Genomic DNA, 17,481 nt, shown 5'->3' on the forward strand with positions numbered 1-17,481 from the left:
GCACTTTAACACAGGGGTATCTCCTCTCGCACTTTAGGTAGCTCTTTTATCTTCTCTTGCACTTTATATGTCGTAGCTGCTATATTGTATTACCATGTCATAAATACTTGTATATGCTGCTCATGCTCTTTCTGCATATCATGTATTTATTTTTTGCTATGTTTATAAATGTCATGTTCTTAAATGTTGTATGTGAGGGACTACGGATGGGAATGAGCTCAAAGCTAAAATCCGGCATATTTACACTTGAAGCGTTATTTGTTTGTGTGTTCATCAATGTGCATTGTCCCTTTTCAAATAAACGATGAAATGAAAGATGGGAAGGTGCTTGTGCTATAAAACGTATTATGCTTAGTGCTACCCACACTCTGAAATGGCTCAAATCCAGAAGCACACCTGAGGAGAATGCTAACTCCTTTAGGCTGTCAAAAAGATGGACGCAGTATTTATCCTTAATGAGATTCTCAATTTGCCATAATCAAGGCATTGTAAATAATGATACACCTTCCTAAAAGTATCCAAGATGATTACTGCTGCACTTTACTGAGGTTGAGAATCGCTGAATTGCACCACAGGATCATGACCTATATACAAAGGACCAAAAATTGAGAGGTATTGTGGTTTCCTCCTGTTAGAAATTGTCACCCGAGAGAAGTCCCCGGCAGAAGATGCTGCTAAATATAGTTCTGCAACATCAAAGGTCCTCTTTGAAATGTGTGTGTGTGTGTGTGTGTGTGTGTGTGTGTGTGTGTGTGTGTGTGTGTGTGTGTGTGTGTGTGTGTGTGTGTGTGTGTGTGTGTGTGTGTGTGTGTGTGTGTGTGTGTGTGTGTGTGTGTGTGTGTGTGTGTGTGTGTGTGTGTGTGTGTGTGTGTGTGTGTGTGTGTGTGTGTGTGTGTGTGGTGTGTGTGTGGTGTGTGTGTGTGTGTGTGTGTGTGTGTGTGTGTGTAGCTTTGCCTGTGAGGGAGGCTAATCTGACGGGTACACAGGCCCTCATGCAGACAAACACAATCAAGAAACTCTCCGCTGGAGGTGCCACACACACACACACACACACACACACACACACACACACACACACACACACACACACACACACATACACATACATACATTTTACACATTTTACCCTGCTGCTCATGTGCTTTTCTAATCTCTTACAAATCACGCAGCCAGCAGGTTCCAGTTTGATGTTTTAGCTTTGAAGGTTGTCAACTGTTACTTTGGGCCTGGAGGTTTAAATAAGTGCATACAGGGTGCTGCTTAATTCCAAATGACAGGCATGTTGGACAACTTGATTGCTTGATAAAGAAAGTCTACTTTCAGACAAATGGAAAAGATAAACCATCCTTCAACTGTGGCATTTAATAACAGATGAGCCAATTAAAAAACTTTTTTTGTTCTATTTTCTGCATTTAACGACCAATTTATCAGCATATTACGAAGACAACTTTGGAACGACTTGGCAAGCAGCTTAATGACCTTGTTTGGATTCATCCCAATTTCTTCAGAACCATATCTCTGGACTAGAATCTTAAATTAAGATGTTTGCCTCTTCTTTTTAAAGGCTGCTTCAGCTCAGAAGTGACAATTGTTTTCATCTAGACATATCTCCACCTTAATGTATAATAAGGCAAACCTTCTCTTCTGCTGGTTGATGCTGGGATTGTTGTGGCTGTGACAGCATTGTTCAAAGATTTGCACAGCAGTGACCGAAAGCTAGTGAACAATGATTCCTAAATCCTTCTTTGTGAAGGTTGTGCATGAACATTGTTGCTGTCTAAAGTAGTTAATTGAAAAAAGACCACAGTGCACTCTTAAAATTGTCATGCACAACTCTTCAGGAGCACTTGTCAAAAGTGGTACAGATTCAGAACCACTATCGGCATACTTCAAAATGACAGTAGCTATTTTCTGACAATTCTTTGTAACTTTCCGAAACAAACAACCTGAAGTTGCCATCCAGGTGCTTTCCACTCCACAATGTGTCAATTTGAAGTCGTACAGTTACTTTCCCGCATACCTGACCTTTTAATAAAACCCATTTTTTACCATAGGTTAGTTTCAAGAACAGCTACTTTATGATGACTTTTCTTTGTGTACTTGAAGGTAGTTTAATAGTTATTTAGTACGTAACATTTGGAAATAACTCCTTGTTCTTCCTGTCCCAATGACTGCACTGTCCGGGCTTTGTTTCAGCCTTATGTAGTGATGCAGGAGCCTTTTCACTTAGCCATTTAAAGTCAAATCACCACACACCACCAACCAGGTGGCGCAGTGGCTCCCCTGCTAACTTTAAAACACACAGATGGATACTTTATATGCTGCAGTGAGCACCTAACAAGTGCGTTTTACGGGCTCCTCTTTTAGTGTGAACAACCCTCGCTCAGATGTGAAAAACCCATTCCACACCTCGGGGTAGAGTGCCTGCCTGTTATCACAGCCGGGATCACTTTTAACAAGTCTAATTAGCACACGGTGATGAGGAAGTATTTAGGAAGTCGTTTGTACCTCAGTTTCACCTCATAAATACTCTGACACGCATTGTTTTAGTGACTGAAGGAGAGATGATAGTGAGTTATTTAAAATGCTGCTTTTACAGGGTAAAGTATTTCCTTCAGTCCTGTGTGGCTGGCAGAACGGCCACTCCTCTCAGGGATTCCCTGTCTTGCTGCCATGCAAATTGACTTGATTTCTCCTCTTGGTGTCCAAATTGCATCACTTAGCTCCTGTGATGGTACCTTGCCCCCCCCCCCCCCCCCCCCCCCCACTCTGTGGAATGGAAATAAAGGAATAAAGAGGGCACTTAATGAATAATGCTGGGGCAGGGTCAGCGTGTTTCAGCTCTGGTACGTTCCGATCTTCTCTAAAACACTCGACAATGACTACTTTAAGTCTCCTCTCTTCCAGCAGTGATGAGGCGTTGGAAGCTCCAGCGGCTCTAACTCTTCTCCCTTATCTCCTGCAGGCACAACCAGGCAGCCCAAGGAAGGAGAGGTCCCGGGGGTGGATTATAATTTCGTGACTGTTGACCGGTTTGTGGAATTGGAGAAAAGCGGAGCCCTGCTAGAGAGCGGAACATATGAAGGTAAGGATTTAGTCAAGTCACGCTTGTGATTGTGGCCATTGCTCTTTGAGTTATTCCCCATTTTGTGGTGGAATGTATTCAGCAGTATGGCACCCAGGGCATATTTTTTCACTTTGAGTGACAGCTGTTTGAATGAATGCTGAGGCGGGCTCATCACTTCACATCCACACACTGAACACTCACTCTCAATTGTGCTTCCATCCATCTATCCATCTTTTGGCTCTGTGGAGTGTCATCAGTCATGTTGGACACTGAGAGGAATCTTCTCTAAATTCTGAATTTAAAAAAGCACTCCCAACACACACTGAAACGTTGACTTTAATTAAATGGATTATTATAAGTTGTTGAAGTCACTGTTATTTTGTATATATTGTTTGTTTTGCTTTTATTTATGTCTTAATGTGTGCATATGTATAAATGTGTCTGTTGATTGTGTATATGTGTTACGGCCTGCCCCCGCAACATAAAAGAAAACACACAAAACATCCAGTACTTAACAGCGATCATTTATTTAAATGTAGAGCCGTTACTCACACAGGCCAACCGGCAAACGAACGAGGTCTGGAGGACTGGCCAAAATAAATAAAAGAAGGAGGGGGCCCGAGCCAGCCACACCACGGGCCGTAGGACCCAGAGCTTCCCTCCCCTAACCAGAAATCTAACAAAAATGCTACGGGAAACAAAATAAAGCCACGAAAACTAGACTACCAGGTCCTCCAGGATACACATCATAACACAGCAGCAAAGGGGTCTACAGCTCAAAAACAGCAGAGAGATCATCCACAGACAGAGTCTTCCGGCATAAGGATAGGCGACTGATCCTACTCCTCCAGTCTCCCCTTATAACCCGGCTGAGTGGAATTTAGGAACACCTGGGCAGAGGCGGAGCCAGGGGCAGACCAGGCGCACCTGAAACGACAGAAAAGACAACACAGAGGGGAGCACGTAACAATATGTATATATATATGTATAGGTATATGCATATTTTAATACATATTTTTATATATCTTTGTTATTGTATTCGTGATTGTGGGAAACGGTATTTCGATTGCTCTGTCTGTACACACAAACTGAAAGATTGACAATAAAGTTGACTTCGACTTTGATTATGTCAACATTTTCACATACCTAATAATATTAAGTTGAATCGTAATATTATTGCTTTCAACTTACCTACTTAAATATGTTGATATAATACATTTAATAGAAGTCAACGTTTCAGTTTTTTCAGTGCACACACACACACACACACACACACACACACACACACACACACACACACACACACACACACACACACACACACACACACACATGCAGCACCTTCTCATTGGCTCTCCCTTGACTCAGTCCTTGAGCCTGAGCTGCAGTGGCTCTTCAGTCGCCTAATCTAACAAACAGACCCTATCTTTCCCCTCTCCTGTGGTCAAACGGGCCTGAGGCTTGGAATTCAACTAGAAAATAATTATGCAGCTTCTGGTCTTCCTGGCTGCTTCCAACTCTCAGGAGACCACCACCATTAACACATAGCAGCTACATTTCTTCTCTCTCACCTCCAGTCTAAAAAAATGTAACGGCCAATTTAACGGTCGGCCGCCGGACACAGTGTTAGATCCTTTCCTCGATGGTAGGTGCCTTCCAGAGAGTTTATTCTGAGGTCACTCGGCCATCATTGAGCCTTTACATTTTTGTTAATAATGTAATGGTCAATTAGCTTTGGAAGGGAGTTCAGAAGGGATGAGAATAACAAGGAACAAAGAACAGGAAGCTCTCAGGTTCACTTCCTGAGAAAGACTTTTCACTCCTGACTTCTCACTGTTACTCAGTGGAAAGAAATGCAGTCATATTCAAATTGAAAACCGACATCAATTATAAATTGTACACCTCAGTTGAATTTGTTGGTGCTTCAGGTTCGTCTAAAGGGCCGTTGTTCCAGGTGTTTGTCTGACACAAATATTTCAACTCCTTGCTATTAAAGGAAGTGATTTATATACGCTAACAATGGATCTTATGCTAGATGATAGAACATATTTTGTTTTCTGTAACACTAGACGCTCAAGATAACACTTTCCTTTTTCGCTCTCTATTGAAAAATATAAAAACATCAAATATGATGATCTTAGCTCTTTGGAAGTTGTGATTTGAATAGTTATCAGGCATTTCTTTGATGTCTTTTCCAAGAATCATTTTGGGGATTTGTTCATTGAGATTGAGACTATGTCTGACTGAAATCAGGGAGGCTGTCAGATGAGACTTGCTGAAACTTCAAAGTCCAGGTTTCTGGGATGCTGCGGGTTATTTAAGTTCACACATAGACCACTTGTCCTTCTTTTTTATTCTCAGATGCAAATCTTCAGCGTGTTAGGGCCCCTGGATTTGTGTCTGTGGTTCTGGGTTTCTAATGTTTCAGCTACTCTCCTCCATCATGTTGACATTACCAGAATGTGAACATGATGTTTCAAACACAGAAACAGACCTACTTGTGTAAATCTCATTGCCTATTCTTCCTGTCCCCCAAACAGTCTGAATACATTGAATGTGTCTCTAATTCTTGAGCCGAGTGCATTGGAATAATCTTCAGGAATTTGAACAGACATTGTTTTCTCATTTTATATTTCTTCCAGGGACATTTTATTAGTAGATCTGAAGAGAGGCTACTTTAATCTAATAGCAAATGCTGCAGACCTGAACTGTAGCTGAAGTCCTCTGAAAAGACTCAACTCTGTTTCATGCTCTCAGATTTATAAGTGTCTGATCTTATGAAAGAAGAAGGGATAACTCAGGCTTTGACATCTCACTTAAGCACGAGGAACCTTGGTATTGTTGTGTGAAAACCTCCAAAATGTCAAATTGTCTGAATGTAAAAAAAGAAAGAAATTCTGGCCTGACAGTAACATTTGCCTTTATGTCACTGTTTGGTAAATGTTGGCACGCATTCTTAAAGGAACAGGAGTAAATATAAACGCATTCTTAATTTCTATAAACCAATTTTAAAAGGAAATCTATCGGATGGAACAAATAATACATTATCTGAGACTGATATATGTACTTTCTCACCACAAATGAACACACCATTTGCTCCCAACCCCCCTTTATCAATTTATTCATTTGTTATCGTTTTTTTTCCGAATCTTCCTTCATATTTTCTTTGTATTTATAAACAATGTAGATTAAGCTGAAAGGAAAATGGAAAAAAAACATGGCTAATATGTTAGAATATGTTTGTTTAAGTGCTAATACTTAAATAAAAAACTAAATTGTGCCTTTTTACACCCATCCAGATAGAGTCCGTTGAATTTGCTTCGGTTTTGGAACATCCGCTGCTGAATTGTCCTCGCCACGGCAACACATAATGTGTGAAAAGAGTTGTTTTTGTTCTCATTGAAAGCAAAAAAAAAAGAAATCTAAAAAGCTAAACATTTGAATGTCTTTCCAGATAAAAAGCTCACAGTTACTCTTACTTTATTATCAACATGTAACCTGGCAGCATTTTCCATCTATACAATGACAATTGAAGTCAAGTGATGTTGTTTGAAACAGGGAGTGATGGAGGCTGTTGGAGGGACAAAGCAAAGAAATAGTCAAATGTGAAATAAACATAGCCGATTGGATAGGGCTGTTGAGTCAGAGCCAAGTGAAGAACTACACTTCCCAGAGGTGGTTAGCTGGCTCTGACCAGAGACTGGAACTCAGAAGCACAGCGATTATTCAGTCATACGTCAGGGAAATCCATGCATGGTCTGGTAAGAGATTGATATGCAGAGGAGAAGAACTTGGCAACTGCTCTTGGATTCCCCCCAAGAAAATGGGTGGAACCAGTTCAGGACGAGGGAGTCTTTGTTTGAAACCACACGCTGTTTTGTGCTGGTTTTATTCCAGTTATAAATTGTAAGACATGATGTGATCTTGAGTCCCATCTTGTGTGTTCTCATCAAGGACAGAGGACAGTCATCCTCCCTGTAGCTGGTGTCATAAAGCTCCTCTGACGTACTGTTCCCACATCTCTCATCCTCAGGTTATTAAATCTACGAGCCTCTTCGCTGTGCTTTCGCTCTCCCTCTTCACTCCCTCTCGGTCTCTTTGCATTTACATTATGTGCTTTGAATGTATCTTTAATGCCATGTCCTTGTATGTACTCGTTCCCCTTTTAGTATTGTCCTGACATATTGTCTTGTAACACTCCAGAGGAAAGGAAACAAGACGATAAGAGTCTGCAGTCATGCTAGCAGCTTTATGAGGCCATACTAAGATTGTTTACAGTGTGTCCCTGTTTAAGTTTTCATTGTTGCTGTCATACTGCTCCAGTATGGGAAAAGTTTGGTCATTTATAGGGTAGGGTTTATAACTGATGTTTATGAGAAGTGCCATGAGATAACATCTCTTATAAATTGGTGCCAAATCAATCCAAATGGGTTCAAAGCTAAACATTTCAAAATGAAATGCTAGCGTGCTAACATGCCCACAATGCTAACATGCTCTTCATTAGCAGGTCATATTTACCAGGTTTACCAATTAGGTTTTACCTTTAAGCATGCAAACATTGCTCATTAGGACTACAATTCAAAGTTGTATACCATTAATTGTTTTCCTGGTATCTTTCACAAATTCTTGGCAGTCGATGTAATAGTTAAAGATTAAATACTGAAAGAACTGAAAGCAAAAACTCTCCACATTGTAGTGCTCAGGAAAAATCAGCAGATCAAGTATATTGATATATAATAATAATAATAGATTTGTTTTGTTAGCGCTTTTACAGGTGCTCAAAGACGCTTTACAGATATAGTGAAAAGAAAAGAACAACAAATAAATATATATAGTTAAAGTCAAATTAAAATCAAGCAATACAAAAACAATCACACATTAAAAGCCAGATTGAAGAGGTGAGTTTTTGTAAGTTTTATATGTATTTATATGTTTTATATATGTACCAAATTTCACAGCAATCGATAAAATAGTTGTTGAAACATTTTATATTTTTGGTATTAAAGTGATGGACCAACCCACCAACTGACAGACATTTCTCATGCAGCTATCAAAATCTTAAAAAATAAATAAATAATATAATGCAATTCAATAAATAGATTAATAATTATAATAATAACAAACTTTTTTTAAAGTGTTTTTACATAGGAACAGAACATATTTAATCCACACACAATGCAATGAACTAAACACCAGCAACTAAAAGGTAGTTTTATGTGACTTTATTTATATAAATAAAAACACATTATAGCGAGTCTAAAACAGTGGGTTTTAAAAAGTGATTTTAAAGAGCAGACAGAGTTTGCAGCTCTGATCTCCTCAGGCAGGCAAAGGCCTTGTTTGGCTAGTTTCTCATGGTTAATTGAATAAAAGATATAAGCATTAATCTTATGAAGCTAAAAGTCTCATATCTCTCCCCCTCTCTGCTCCAGATAACTTTTACGGGACCCCGAAGCCTCCGGCCGAGCCCAGCGCTCTGCTGCTAAATGTAACGGACCAGCTGCTGCCGGGCGCCAGACCCACCTCCGAGGGCAAGAGGAAGCGTAACAAGTCGGTGAGCAACATGGAGAAAGCAGCATCGAGCCCCCTGAGGAGGAGGAGGAAGAGAGACCCGTCGTCAACGGCAACGGTGTAGCTGTCACCCCCAGGTCAGCCCCGAACACGACCCTCCTCAGGCGCCAGCAGCCTCACATTGACAGCCAGGGTTAAAGGTCGCGCTCCAGGTCAGCCCGATCTGCAGCGGCTCATCGTCTTGTTTCAAACTGAGCCTCAAGAGTGGTCGCCTAGCAACAGATAGAGTAACAGATTGCTTTTTTACATAGTTTTTCTAGAAAATGATTTCATGGCAGATTATCACTTTTAATTGGCTACACAAATATCTTTATGTGCAATTGAACTGCATGGTATGTAAACTGTGGATTATGATTACCTCTCACAGTCGGTGATTACCTCTGCAGACCGCTCAGCTCTTGATTAAAGCGTTAGTGCCGACTCTTTGCAGCATTTGAAATCATTCATCACGTATCATTATCCAGGCCAGATAGCCAGAGGGCATTCAAACACATCGCTGTCCAATTCAACAGGAGCCATGGCTCTTTCAAAATCAACAAGGACTTGTTTTAATCTTCAATATGAAGGGTTTTCTCTGGCTTGTTAATCAGCTGTCACCAACCATTGTTATCCTGTCTGTAAATGGACAAAAGGCACAAGTGACATTTTACATAGCACACAAAAGATAATAAATAATGGAAAAATAAGAAATGTTGTTTCAAATATAAAAAAACAACATGGTAAATGATGCACTGACTCCTTAAAACATCCTAATCTAACTTTGTATTGTTTGTATAGACATCCTTTTATGCACACTCGTGAAAAACGCTTACACACACACTAACTATTTGAATGCATCTTATGATCACATGAATAGACCGTGATAAAAGAGGCTTTATGCGTTAGATGTTTGTGATTTCAAATCTAAAAGCATGCTTAGGTCCTGTGACTGTGACCTGCTGCTCAGCCTCAGGACAGCGAGTCCCTCAGAGCACGGTGTTCGTGCTGCCATCACAAGGGGGTTTATTAGAGGAAGAGATTTTGGTTTTCATATCGGAGGGAGCTCAAACAAGGTAGGAATCTTCTTTTGTGAGATAAACATGCATGCAAACATTTCTACTTTACTGTAAACGTTCCTATTGTAGCCTTTACAATACAATCATTCCAGTTATGAAACTTTATAACTAAATATCCCAACTTTTCCAAATGTTCAGAAAGTGCTAACCGTAAAAGGAAAAACAAGGTTCAAGAGAAACAATATGTTTTATAAAAACAGAGCATCAAAATAGCAATGTTTAGTTATTGTTTTACAGAATAAGAAGTACAAAGATATATTTTACAACTAACAAAATATTAGAAAATACTGTTAAAGTAAATGTAACACATAAAATCTAGGGTTGGATTCATATTAAAGAACAACAACAACTTTATAAACAGTATACAGATGTTTATGGAGTGCTTTATATGATCAAATAAGAGAAAAAATATGCATTAAAAACATGATTTACTCTAAATGAAAAATTACAATATCAATGAACAAAAAGGTAAAAAAGCAAACGTCTAAGATTACTTTTTCATTGAAAACTATAAGCTAAAAAATGACATGAAGCCTATTCAAATAATCACATTTCCATAGGTTATTTAATACAAGATACACTTTATCAAAGGCAAAGCAAGTATATTTAAATAGCCCATTACAAGACAAGCCATTGAAAGTGCTTTTCAAAAAACAATAAAAGCAATAAGGGTACATTTTACATTTTGACAAGTTATTAAAAAGCCAAGAGAATACTATTAAAACAAGCTTAATATAAGAAGACAGGTACAAACAAATACAAGAAACAAGTTGCAGTGTAAGATATGAATTATTATTTTAATTGTAATAAAAGGCAGCAGCAAACAGAAAAGTATTCAGCCTGGATATCAAAGAAAACAATGTGTTTGCCCTCTTAAACTCTCCCGAGCCCTGGCGCTCACGTTTACCCTTCAAACTAAATTTAGGACTACATATTCTTCAATTTAGGGTCTCATTTAGCGCTCTCAATTAATATGTTTTAGAGAAATCCCAGTGTCCAGGGCCTCTGAGCGTTCTCCTGTGAGCTCAGAGAGAGTGCAGGAAACATTTTTAGCTGATGGCTATTGACAGTGCTGATGTGCCAGATGACTCGGGGCTCTGGGTTGTGCAGCGAGCCATGCTGGGTGTGAAAGTGTGCCGCTGTGCTGGGCTCAGAAGTTTTCTGTCTGCAGATGGACAGAGTGTGTGCTGACCAGGAGAGCTGAATCAATAGGGCCCAGCAGGCTCCGTCCCTCCCATAGATTATCTCTCAATCTCCTGCTCTCACTCGTCCCCTCTCCACTCTCCTTTGGGAAGCTCACACTCATTTCTCTTTCTTTCACCAACACTATATCTCTCTCTCTAATACATTGTGCCACAACTCAAACTATGGCAGCCATCTTTACTGTCTCCTCTGCTTTATTCCGCTTTCTGTCTTGTTAACTTCAATCATTCCCCCTCCAGATTTCACCTCACTCCCCCGAGTCACAGTTTCTCCTCACCTTATTTTAATCCTTTTTTCCCTTTTTTCCTCTTTCCACCCTCAACCTGACTCTCAATCTTTTCCCTCCTACGTCTTCTTGTCCTCACTTCACCTCCCTTGTCTTTCAATCTCCTCTTCCCCCCCCCCTTCTCTCCTCCCCAAGCGATAATGTCTTGCATGACTCATCGTGCTTTCTTGTCACCTCAGAGTCGAGTGAACATGAGGACAAGAGTACAGACGCCTCGGGGGACATCGCCTCACAGAGTGTCCCAGCAGAGGCTCCAGCAGAGGAGCCCAAAGACGACGGTCAGTCCCCGGAAATAACCCTCCTCAAACCAGAGGAGAACGACGAGCTAGGGCTGCTGCCGGACAACTGGGAGATGGCATACACCGAGAAAGGAGAAGTCTACTTCATCGAGTAAGTTTCACACTGACATGATCTAGGACTACTGTAAGTGTCCGCTGATGAAACCTGCACATATTTTAGTCTCACACCAAGTGAAGAAGAGTGAGATTTGATTGACCTTTCCCGACTTTAAAAGCAATATTCATCGATTTTATAGCCACCTAAAGGCAGCACAACAATCACATATTATCATCTTGGTAGATATGGCTATTAGTTAGCAAAGAAGGTTACCTGTTACATCCTACAAACAGCCACATTAGCATTCGTTTGCAGTGCCTGGTTAATCTAACCCAATATATACTCTACTTCTCGCACTGTACTTTATATCCAATAACACCAAGGGTTATATAAGTTATGTTTGATTGGCCCTTATCATTTGAGCCATTGTTGATATACTTATATATATATTTATTTGTGCAGCTTTTGAGCTGTACACAAAAATTTTAATTCAAGACAGCCATGTTATCATTTTTAAACAACTCGATGAGTCAAGTTCAAGCCTTTTAAGATCAGAAGGTTTGGTTGTGTTTTAGTCTTCTGAACAAAATAAAAATGGGCCTGATATTGGGGCTATATACGTAAGATTAAAATGTACTTTTGTATATTTCATTGTGTACAAAAACACACAGGGGTGATAGTTGATGCTGGTGGGTTTACTGAGATTTAGATGTCCTTAAAATACCTTGCCACACAGATATACAAGCTCTTAAGTTGCATTCACTTTAACTGAATCTTTTTATCTTAACTGTTTGCAGCTGCAGTTAGACCGTAGAGGTGACACTTTCTTACATAACAATAATGGCGTTGTGTTTTTGCAGTTGTGAAGGAATTGTGTGTTCTTGGATGTGGATTCTTGTGAAGCATCAGCTAATGAAGCCATAACAGGAAATGAACCTGCTATGGAAATGTTTTAATGCACCAATAGGTAGGGATGGGTATCGTTTGAAATTTATCGATTCCGATTTCGATTCCGGTTCTGCTTATCGATTCCGGTTCTTATCGATTCCCCGTTTCGATTCCAAAATTGTAAAATAAAGAGGTCAAACGTTAGATAACAAAAATATATTTATTCTTTAAAAGCTTTAACTGAAATTGTTACTAAAAAATATACATGCAATACAAATGTATTGCACAATAGCTGTGCTTTATTTTAACTGAGCTATGCCTGTGGCAAGCTATTAACCAGGCATTACACTTTGCCTTTTCTTTTTCTTTTTTAGTGTAGTGGAGCCTCACTTCAGAGTGTTTACCGCGACCTATCTTTGGTGTTATGAAGTGACTGAGCTCGTGAAATGTCTACGGGGAGGGCGGGGGAGCATCGCTGCGGGGCAACTGTGGACCTCTGTCGCCTTGTCAGCACAATTTATATGATGCCGTTTAAAAAAAATGAAGGGGCGGTGCCGGCCGTCAGCGTACCGAGCCGGCCGTCAACGGCCCGCTGACGACCGGCCGTTCTGTGATTCTCCAGGTCCGCCCTTATTCCACCGGTTCACCGCGGCGCCGCGTGCAGACGGACCCCCGTGGAATACAGGGTCTACCGCGTTTAGGAACCGTTAAGCAGAACCGAAATTGTGTATTTTGTATGGGTACCCGGTACCCGGCATTTTCTTATCGGTTCTCATCTGGAACCGAGTTTCGGTTCCCAACCCTACCAATAGGTCATTCCAGGCTTAATTTCTCTGTAGCATTGATTGAATCCCAGCACACTTGAACGCATCGCAAACTGCTCGAAGCCGCACAGGAACACCAGACTGAGAAATGAGACGGCGTGATTTTCTCCCCGCCAGGCACGTGTTGCCTATTCAGGTCTTCATGCTACAGAGGCAGACATTTAATTCCCTGCATTGCAGACGACTCACTATCTGTCTCCTCCCCTAAACAGTCAAACCTCACGCTCCCACACACATCAAGCACATTAATGCAGTTAGCCCACCCAATTTTGTAGCTTCAAGTTTTTTTTGTCTGTGTGTATGTGATGCTCTGCCAAAGTGATAGCGGCTGCCAAGAGGATGCTTGCCTTTGGTTGGCCTCAATATGAGCTCATTTTGTTTATACCTGCAGCCCTTGAGGAGAGGAATAGAGAGAGGGATATGATGGTGGAAGGAATAAAAAGTGATTAAAAATAGTTAAGATAAAAATAAGAAGGTCATAGGAAGGACTAAAAAAGAGAAGGACTAGATATGTATACCGTAAATACTAATAGAAGAGAGGAATGAAAAGCAAGGAAAAGAATTAAATGAATTTAAAAGAAGGCAAAACAGACTTTATCAAACATTAAACTTCACTTTATCTGGCTTTGTTTTTGGCGTCGGCCTTAATGTCCCACTTTATCTATGTTTAGAAATGAAAATGACCGTCTGTCAGCTGGTGGCTTATTATTTTAGTGCTGTTTATCTTTCTGTTATTACTTTATACTCATAAAGCTACACTAATCAAACTATTCGTATTCACAATGAATCATAAAGGTGTGTGATTTGAAAGGTGTCTTTACCAAACAACCCTACAGCTCTATGGAGCTTTTCACTCTTTTTCACACAATTGTTTTGGTTTTATGGCCTCAGAATTAAACTCATTTCCAGCTACAGCAGACAGAAAGAGGTAAAGGAAGAAATGTGAACATATATTGTAACCGGTATGAAGCCAAACATGTCCTAAGGAGTTGGTGGACAGCCAATCAGAGCGAAGATACTGAATACAATGTGTCAGGTGGATAGAAACATGATTCTAAATACATGCTAATGTTGCTCATCGACTGAATGTGAAAAATGGTTTGCAAACACCCTCACAGCTTTATAAAGTGATAATATGTGAGAGCAGCTTGTCCCTCTGGTTCAGCCAAAAAACATAAGTTATGCAGTCATTTCATTTTATCCTCGCAATTTTGATTATCAACCATGAAGATACAGTTAGGAAGCTTAACAGATGTGTAGATGAGGTCAAAAGAAAAATAATTGGTTAAAAAAATAGGAAGCCTGAGCAATAGCGACAGGAGTGAGGGGATAGGAGGTGGGGAAGAAGACACTTTACGCCCTTTGCCCAATTTGGCAACAAGGCTAATGTGATCCTTATCGCTAAATAGCCTAGTTATTCCTGTCTTGGCTCCCATGATCTGTGTTTTTTAACTGCAAACACAATTTCCTTTGGGTAACAAGTTCAAATGAAATGTCTTGAAAAGAACAAGGACACAAGGATGCCTCTTTACCCCATTCCTTCCTGTTATCTTCTCACCTCAGTCCTTTACTCTAGGCACTTTGTGAACACCTCCCCTGCCTTACTGTCATGAAGAGGGGAGGCCATTGTGGCTCCAGAGCTTCAGACGGGCTTTGGAGATGAGCAGAGTTTCCCTGGCACATCATATCTGATCTAGATCCAGCTTTTCTGCCCAGGGCTCTGGATGAATCTGCCAAGCCCACAGCTGTTCCCTTCCATTACTCCCTCAGTCACACCTCTATCTTTTCCTGTCTCTTCTCCTCCCTTCCTCCTGTGTCTGCTAATGAGAGACAGTAAGCAAATGAAAAGTATCGATTGCCATTTTGTTAACCTAAAGCTTTTTTTTCTTCCTTCCCGTCACCTTTTTCTTTAAAGGCAGGCGCACAAGGCAGTTTCATCTTTCCTCTCTGAAATGATTCTCCAGCCGAATTAAGAATCCACCAACCTCCTTCTCTTTTTCTGCCAAGTCTCCTCTCTCTCACCATCTATCACACTCCCTCTCACTCTCTCTCTCTCTCTCTCTCTCTCTCTCTCGTCTCTTCACAGCCACAACACCAAGACAACATCGTGGCTGGACCCGAGGCTAGCCAAGAAGGCAAAGCCGCCTGAGGAATGCAAAGAAGATGGTGAGTACTGCGTCTTTATCTTCCATTTTTCCCGTCTTTGTGATTTAATTTGCTCCTCGTGTTCATACATTTTAATTACACAACTTCCTCACAGCATTTATTTTTAAATACTTAATCCTTGCCTGTTGATTTGTCAAGATGCCTAGTGAGATCATTCCATGCAAGAGAGTTCATTGAAGGAGCATTTGCTGGCGCAGGATTTTTAATTTTAAAGCTACACGGTGACAGTGTTGGTTTATGTGTGTGAACTTCAGTCGACGGGGAAAGGAAGCCCCGTGATTTGTGTGTTTAAAGCCCAAGTCCAGAGAGACTGGAGTTACAAAGACTTCTTTATTCTCCACTGAGAATGATGTGGAGTGTCCTTTTCCCCACCCACACACACGACAGACACACACCAAAAAGAAAAGGAGAAGGATGAATGTCAATGCAGCGGGTTTATAAACGAGAGTGTATACGAGTGTGTGATCTATCTCGCTCACCCTCATTTCCCACTTCCCCATTTGTCTTTTATTTATACGTGGACCAAAGGAGATTAATCGCCTGAGTTATTGACAGGGAGGTAGTGGGTAGCTGAGTAGAAGGACTTGATTTTGAAACGATAACACATGAGAAATGAATGTGTGTCCGTGGGAGTATTTCAGTGTATGTTCTCTGCAGGAGGGTGGGGGTGTTTGTGTGCATATTCCTGGTAAACACTTAACCACAAGGATAGAGTTACTCTAAAAATACATTTAGCACCCAGACATACACACAAGCAGACAGAGGGACAGACAAACACTCCCGCACTCCTGAGTGTTTTCCAATGACTCTTCAGATTGGCTTTAACCTGCCCGGTGTGTTAGGACCGTTTGCTGAGTAGGGCTACCAACTAATCATTGTTTTTATTATCATTAATCCTTTTATTTGGATTTAGTTCCTATACTTAAAGTTTGTGCCATCAAACTGTTTATCTAAAACCCCAATAGATTATATTTCTGTTGATTAAAATACAACAACATTCGGATCTAAAAATAGACCCTTTAAGTGCTGACTTCATGATTACATCACAATGTTAGCTGGTGGAAAATCGAAGACTGAAGGCACTTATCACCTCAGAATAGAAAGCTAAAGTTACCTTTTGTTACACAGGAAGGAGTAATGCTCCAGCGTGTCATTTATTTACATACTTTAGAAATAACAAACTGTGATTTGAGCTTCTAGCGGACTGCAATATCAGCGAAGCTCTTAAGCTAGCCAGTGTTTAAGATAGCCAAAGTTAGCTATTATTAGTATGCCTCTACCAATGCTAGTGCCACAACAGAACATAGTTGTTCGTGTTACATGAACAACTATTGGATGGTTTTCCCTTTTTTGTTGCAGGCATTAATACTTTGGTTATCCTATGAGTTTTGTGTTAGTGCCACCATTTTGACATGTGTGCTTTTGACTCAAATGTTTAGCTAGCTTTTGGATGAATTGCCGAGAAGTTCAGAACACACATTCATTTTCTTAACAAGATAAATGTAATAACCTTGTTGAAAACCTTTGCATCTGTTTTGCACCATTTGTTGCACATTTGAATGTGTCCAATTCCAAAGATGTATCCGTCAGTCTAAGCTGTAGTTTGTTTTTGGAGCTAAATAGCTAATGTTGGCATGCTAACTGGCCTAACTAAGATAGTGATGATGGTCCTATAGCTTCCTAACTTTAGCACATTAGCATTGTGAGCCTGTTAGCACAATGACATTAGTATTTAGTTCAAATCACCGCTGTGCCTAACTACTGGGATAATACCTGAATCCCAATTTGAATTCCTATACACGTTTCCTACCTGGAGCAGAATTGAGGATACATCAAATGTTAGGAGGTGTTTGCAGAAACGATTTGACTGCAGTGAGATGGAACTGAGTGAAGGAGACATAGGAACTGCCTGCTCTGGAAACATTTGCACTGCGTTTGGTGGCATTAGACACAAGGACTGCTTCCTGTTGACACATTGCCCGTTTTATCCCTCCAAATAAATTACCTTCCCATTCTCGCATTTCATTTAAAGTACCTCCTGTGTAGTGTGTACTCGCTGAATCTCTCTGTTTACTCTCAATCTTT

The 17,481-nt window shown here is 40.4% G+C and overlaps 1 protein-coding gene across 1 annotated transcript in view; it reads left to right on the forward strand.

The window, feature by feature from the left end:
* LOC117559140 (membrane-associated guanylate kinase, WW and PDZ domain-containing protein 2-like) overlaps positions 1-17,481 on the forward strand; it is a 95,523-nt gene that overhangs the window by 11,649 nt on the left and 66,393 nt on the right. The window contains 5 exon segments of the mRNA XM_034235811.1: positions 2,966-3,085; positions 8,500-8,637; positions 8,640-8,711; positions 11,359-11,572; positions 15,317-15,396. Coding sequence (XP_034091702.1) covers positions 2,966-3,085; positions 8,500-8,637; positions 8,640-8,711; positions 11,359-11,572; positions 15,317-15,396 — 624 coding nt within the window.

The sequence above is a fragment of the Gymnodraco acuticeps genome, unplaced genomic scaffold, assembly GCF_902827175.1.
Source record: "Gymnodraco acuticeps unplaced genomic scaffold, fGymAcu1.1, whole genome shotgun sequence".
Taxonomy (NCBI): Eukaryota; Metazoa; Chordata; class Actinopteri; order Perciformes; family Bathydraconidae; genus Gymnodraco; species Gymnodraco acuticeps.